Genomic DNA, 6,831 nt, shown 5'->3' on the forward strand with positions numbered 1-6,831 from the left:
GAGGAACTGAAGATGGTGCCTCTGTTTTTGCTCTTCGTACTGTTTCTGAAGACTTCATGTGTAAGTTCTTGGCTTGCTGATAAATGCCTGTTCTACAGTGATGTGGAAGAGTTTCCTGTTGCCACAACCTGTGCTGGCAAAACAAACATCGCAGAGTGCCATCATGTCACTGACATTAAAGCAGACCTGCGTGGACTTCCATCAAATTTACTTAACCTCTGCGTTCACATGGAACGAGACTGTCGTGGTACTTTGGCTCCAGACTCATTCTCACGATTTGTTTCTTTGGAACACCTCGAAATTGCTGGATGTTTTTCAGAGATCCCTCCGGAGGCTTTTAATGGATTGACCAATGTAACTTCAGTGACATTGTCTTTCTTGTCTTTAGGAATTTGTTGTGAGGTATAGAGATGCACCGATCTGGATTTTGGGGGCCGATCACCGATCACCGATCACCAAAAGCAGTATCTGCCGATCCCGATATTACCGATCACAGCGTCAGATCCATAAATTCTTCAATATTGTTGTCTCATGTACAAACATTGACATTGTATTATTAGTATAAAAAGTAGGAAATGAGAAAGTATCATGAATTGACCAGTTTTATTGCAGGCTGAGGCAAATTTCAATATTGAACACTCTCAAGACTCTCATAGACAACTTGGACTCAGCTTACATAGAGTAAGTGTTGCTTACTATCTTAAACTGTCTTTTGGCAGTAATTATGTACAACACAACATTTCACTCTTTTAGAGCTGACACAATTTGTAAACTATGAACCTTAGTTTTTCTGTGGAAAAAGTTAAATCTAATAAAAGAGTTAAATCTTAAAATAAAAAAATGATTATGTGCAAAACACACATGTGCACCATAATAAACATTTAACTCTCAGGAGGCTCTTTCTTAAAATCACAATTTAGAGTTTAGCAACAAGCTTTTTGTGGAAAAATAAAATAAATATGCCATACATATGCATATACACATACATATACATATACAGGGTGCAATTTGTGAAAAAAAACAGAGGGGGGGATGCTTTTAGAAACTTTTTTTTCTCTCTCCATAGGGAGAGGTTGACCAAACTGTTACTGTAATCTGTTAACAACGCGCATTATACCCGTCTTTTTAGGCAAGAACCAGATAATGAGTGTCAGGTCATGAATTTTTTTTAATATGACAGAAGCTGTATTATGTGATCACAATTTAATAAAAACATTGTATTAATAGTAATGGTTTAATTTCAAACAACGAATACATTTTATAGAGAAGGTGAGCAAAGTATCAACGGAGCTTTTTGGAAACTCAGAATCAGTAAACCACTGCGTCGCAAAAAGATTCACTGTTTTGAAGCGCTCCAATCGGATCGCGAATCATTTGATTCAGTACGTTCAACTTCAAAGCGCGTATGGCGAATCATTTGATTTAGGCGACTTTAAAGCGCGTATTGCAAATAATTTGATTTAGATCGGGACGTAGGAGCGGCTTCGCGGGACGTTTTATCCCCACCGTGGATAAAAATAATTCAGCAGAGGCAGGGATGCATAGACCAGAGGGGAGGAAATCCCCTCACCCCTCACCTGTTAATGCGTTGTAGAGACAGCCACGCCCATTAGGAGACCCTAGTCTGAGAAGTGGGAATGCGTGCTCTGGCGGCTGTTTGTTGTTGTAAACGTCATCTGATCGGCCTGCTCTGATCTATTTTGAGAACTCCGATCAAAACCGATAGCGCCCCTATCGGTCGATTGCGATCGGATGCCGATCGATCGGTGCATCTCTAGTGAGGTAGCTCTTGATTTCAGTCGCCTTCCCTCACTTAACCATTTGTCTCTTTCACGGTATAGTTTATCATCACTGGCACCAAATGTTTTTGAAATGATTCCTCAGTTGCTAGAATTAAACATATTCAATGTGTGTTTGAAGGATATATCCGAGGTCCTGTGTCGACTGGCAAAAGCAAAATCACTGAAGGTGTTTAAGCTAAAGGAATATGAGCTAAATCGACTTCAGTATCCAAACTGCTCAGTGTTTAACATCTCTGATGGTTACATATCTACTGTGTTTGATATAGAAGAGGTACATTTGAGTTTAGGACTAGTAGAGCATGCAGATGAGGGAGCTTTAGAAGTTTTGGGAAATCTCTTTATCTTGGACTTTGTTTCAAAGACTGATTTCCTCAGTGATCTTTCTTTAATTGGGGTTCATAAAATTCATTCATTGAAAGTCAGAATGACTGTACTTAACATTGATGACTTGTGTACAGCGGCAAAGTTATATTCAGTTGAGTCTTTAGACGTTCGTTATGAGATTATTAACTTGCCACCAACTCCTATTAATATCTCACATGGCTGTGATGACATTAAGGAAATTACTCTTGAAGGTAACATATATATATATAAGATTGTAAATGTCTTAAACGTATATTCAGTCTTTCAGATTTTCAGAAACCTCACTATTGTTAACATAAATAAGCATCTGCTCAGACCAAATCATTTCTTATCTCTTTGTGCTTTTTTTCCACAGACAGTCAAAAATCTTTCTTTTATGATACTAAGCACAAATAACATAGGTAGGATAATTTCCCAACAATTTTTGTGTTTTGCAGATCTTGAAATTCTGGACTTATCCATAAGTAACATTTCTAAGATAGAAGATTTTGCTTTCATTGGATTACACGAGTTAAAAGAGCTAAACCTCTGTTGGAACAAGTTATCTATCATTTATCAACATGCATTCAGTGGTTTGTATGGACTGTTGGTCTTAAATCTCCAAGGAAATCCTATCACTTTTATTGAACCGGCGTCATTTGGACATCTGATTAACCTTAGCTCACTTTTGCTGGGAGATCTAAACTTCCCACCTGACGTGCCACTGATCAGACTGCATTTTTCTGACATGTTTGGAATTATTCCATATAATTTAAGTAACGTTTTCATCAGTTCAGGCCTGAGACCAATGCAGCTTGTGATCGGGAACAATGCTACACTGGGTCAGGGTCTAAACTTACAAATCAAAAGTAAATATGTAACTGTTGAGGACTGCAACAGTTTGCTCTTAACATCTATAGTCACGCTTAAGATAAATGCAGCATATATGAACTGTGAAAATGAATTCATTGGAAAATATGTCAGATCCGTCGTCAATCTGGAATTTGAGTCAATGTTCTCAGACAATATTGGGGACTTGGCTGTAATCAATCAGCTCATTCATTTAAAAACCCTTAAACTGGAAAACATTGAATTGACGAAGCAGCCAAACCTGGCCATCATGTTTCACAATCTGACAAAACTCCGGACGCTGATCCTAAGAAACTGCAAAATGTTTTTTCTGGATGGAAGTCTGACCAAAGACTTAAAATCATTGACGGATCTAGTGCTTATGCCAAAAGATAACATCAACGTTCTTCAAAACTTAGTGGAACATCTCACTAGTTTGAACTACCTCTATTTTCGGGGCTTGGGTCTGTATTGCAGTTGTGATAATGCGTGGCTGGTCTCATGGGCGAAGAACAACAGGAAGGTGCAGGTTGCCATGTTCAGTCCCTCCATGAAAGAACTGCAGTGCTTGTCTGACAATGGAATCAACCAGATGAACTTTGTTCATTATTCCAAGGTGAACTGCTCATTTGATATCGAATTTGTGTTCTTCACCTCCACCTCTGCCTTTTTGTGTATTTTTATTATTGTGATACTGTCATATAATATTGCAGGCCAATACATTGCGCCCTTCTATCACATTGCCAACGGATGGTTCCGAGAGGCTTTGCGAGTGAACAGTAAACACCAGTACCGCTACGATGTTTTTGTGTCTTACAGCAGTAAGGATGAACACTGGGTCGTTAGGGAACTTCTTCCGAACTTAGAGCGGCGCGGCCCTCCATTTTTGCGTCTGTGCCTGCACAGTCGGGACTTTCAGCTGGGACAAGACATTGTGGAAAACATCACGGACAGCATCTATGCAAGTCGCCGGACTCTTTGTCTCGTCAGTCGCAACTACCTCGGTAGCAACTGGTGTTCTTTGGAGATGCAGTTGGCCACTTACCGGCTCCAAGTAGAACACAGAGACATTCTTATCCTGGTCTTTCTAGAATTGATTCCGTCTCGCTTGCTGTCCTCCCATCATAGATTGGCCCGACTGGTGAAAACTAGAACCTATCTAGACTGGCCACGGGACCCAGAGGTGCATGAGGCATTCTGGGACAGGCTGTGGTTTAAACTGAGCTCTAACGGAACCAACTAAATTTTATTACTGTATAATGTATAGTTCCTTCACTTTCATTCAAGCTGCTTTTAGAATGATTTTTTTATTTTTGAATTGACATTTTTAAAGCATTATTTTTAAAGACATAAACATTTAATGACCATTTTGTAATGTATTTACTTTTTATATATGCATTAATAAACTGTAACATTAAATATATAAACAGCAGCTGCCACAGCATTACTGTATAAATACACTCATATTTGTACAGTACATTTATCTGTAGAAATGATTTACGTATAAACTGAAAATTTACAGCTGATTGTTGTGAAAAAGCAGGAAGTTATGTACAAATGTGTGACGGTAGTATTAGAGGAAGACAATAGAGAGTGTAAAAATTAATATCAGTTGACAGCAACACATTTCTACAAAAATAAATGTTCTGTATAAATAAAAATGTTCATTTTCCTTTTGTGTACTGCAGTATTAGCTTTTCCCAATAAATTTTTTTACCTGCTATTGAAAGTCTAAAATGTGTGACAAAACTGCTATTCTTGTAGTAATGAAAGCAGTCTGTAAAAAGAAATAGAAGACAATTTGCATTATAAAAAATATGAAATGAAAATTTAATTTGCATATAACACAAAATGAAAGTACCAAAGCGATTGAGAAAAACTGCAAGCCTACTGAAACTCCTCTTCTGATAATCTCAACCACAGACTATTTCTGAATGTGCTGATCAGATCTGTACAGCAGTTAGAAGGTATCTTGGCCCATGCGTTTATGCAAATTTGTTTCAGTTCATGTTTTTAAGATGTGTTTCCTGTAACACCTTCCTTAATGGGGTGGGCTAAAATGGGGATATATCTTTTATATATTCTTCTTCTCCCACACTAAGAAGCATTGGGGGACTCTTTTATATATAGTGAATTAGAAATTAGTATGTTTTTTAGCAAGTCCATCCATTGCGTGAGTAATCACACATCATCATGAAATTAAGCATATGCCATTTATCTTGTTCAACAAGTTCATTTGATCATTATTTGCTACTTCCAGCAAAGTAAACCGATAGATGGAAGGGTGATTCTTACAAAAATGTATTTTCTGTATTTCATGTTAGCACAGATAAGTGCTGCGCTCTAGCTAAAAGAGCAGTTTCCTGTACAATTTGCACGGTCGAGAGTGTCTTTCGAGATGTCTTTCCGACCGCGTGCTTCTGTGTGCATTAGTTTCCTTACCTTTGATGACGGACATGATCACTGTCTCGCTTGTCTTGACCGCAAACACTCTGAGACAGTTTTTATAAATGGATCATGCCTGCATTGTAAGCGTATGCCCATGGCTACGCTGAGGTCATGGCTCTCATTTATTATGAGGCTTCCCTCGAGCTCTGGCCAGTCCGGTTCCTCTGGTCATAAAATTCTCAAGGCTGAATTGGTTAGAGGCAAGGGTGACCTGAGAACCACTGTCAGGAATGTTCCACCAAGCTAGTCCCCACGGAAGTCCAGCTCCTCACAGCGTAGCATCGTTGAGCTCCCAGATGAAGATGCTAGTCCATCCTGCGGCAAACCCAGTGTCTCACTCGGGGCTTCTGAAGAGTATTTGTAAGCTAAACATTATTCTGCTAGCCTGTGTGACCAGAGCGGTCAACACTGACCTTCATCAAAACACAGCAAAAAAACAAAAAAAACAATGCTGCAATCTACACTCTTTAAAATAAAGGTGCTTCACAATGCCCTAGAAGAACCCATAAAGAACATTTAACATCTGAAGAACCTTTCTGTTTCACAAAAGCTTCTTCGTGGCAAAGGAAGGTTCCTCAGATTCTAAAAAGGTAAGAAAGAGATGGTTCTTTAAAGAACCTTTGACTGAATGTTTCTTTGAGGAACCAAAAATGGTTCTTCTATGGCATCGCTGTGAAGAACCTTTTAAATCACCTTAATTTTTAAGACTGTAGTTATTTTTCTTATCTATTTATCTATGAATAACCAATGACTCTGACTGTTCAAACCAGATGTGACAAGATGTTTCTGATCTAAATTTTGCATTATTAATCTGTAGGCTAAGAACATTTCGAAATAATCATGTAATTATAATTGGGAATATTGTTGTTAGATGGCTGGGATATAACAAACTTTCAAACCACTGGTTATTCTTCTTTTCTGCTCAAGATAAGAATGTTTTGATTATTGTAGACATTTGTAGTAGATAATGCTTTTAAGTAAAAAAGTATAGATTTCAGGAGAAAACCTCTAAACAGTAACAGTATTTTTTTCCTCTGCTTGGTAGAAAATATAGAGGCCGTTCCTCTTGGAACTTATATCAAAAAGAAATATTTTATTTGTATGGTTTTGTAATATCTGTCACATATTTCCTATGTATCATGGTAGATAGGACTCTTTGATTACAGAAAAACTGTGTTGAACATGGTAATGGATTAAAACATATAAGTAACATCTTAACACCTCTTTTTTTTCAAGCAGAGATCTTATATTTTGACTACAGCCTATAAAATAGCTTCGTAAATAGAAAGAATTCAATATATGAGAATTCTGAATGGGATTTTTTAGCGAGCCATTAAATGACTTGAGACTAGACTCGGACACGTAAACAAAGACTGGTGTCTGATGTTTT

General features: G+C 37.8%; 1 protein-coding gene across 1 annotated transcript; it reads left to right on the forward strand.

Annotated features, from left to right (window-relative positions):
• Nucleotides 1–4,236, forward strand: LOC141340957 (uncharacterized). Its single transcript, XM_073846084.1, has 2 exons — nucleotides 1–402; nucleotides 1,783–4,236. Exons 1-2 carry the CDS (start codon nucleotides 13–15, stop codon nucleotides 4,234–4,236), a joined length of 2,844 nt encoding a protein of 947 aa, XP_073702185.1. The 5' UTR covers nucleotides 1–12.
• Nucleotides 4,237–6,831: the final 2,595 nt, after the last annotated feature.

Source organism: Garra rufa, chromosome 8 (genome assembly GCF_049309525.1).
Source record: "Garra rufa chromosome 8, GarRuf1.0, whole genome shotgun sequence".
Classification (NCBI taxonomy): Eukaryota; Metazoa; Chordata; class Actinopteri; order Cypriniformes; family Cyprinidae; genus Garra; species Garra rufa.

Excerpts from the sequence above, each read along its gene's own strand:
- LOC141340957 (XM_073846084.1), top strand. The coding sequence starts at position 13 with ATGGTGCCTCTGTTTTTGCTCTTCGTACTGTTTCTGAAGACTTCATGT. Across the intron at positions 403-1,782 it reads CTTTAGGAATTTGTTGTGAG|GTAGCTCTTGATTTCAGTCG; the intron begins GTATAGAGATGC and ends ATCTCTAGTGAG.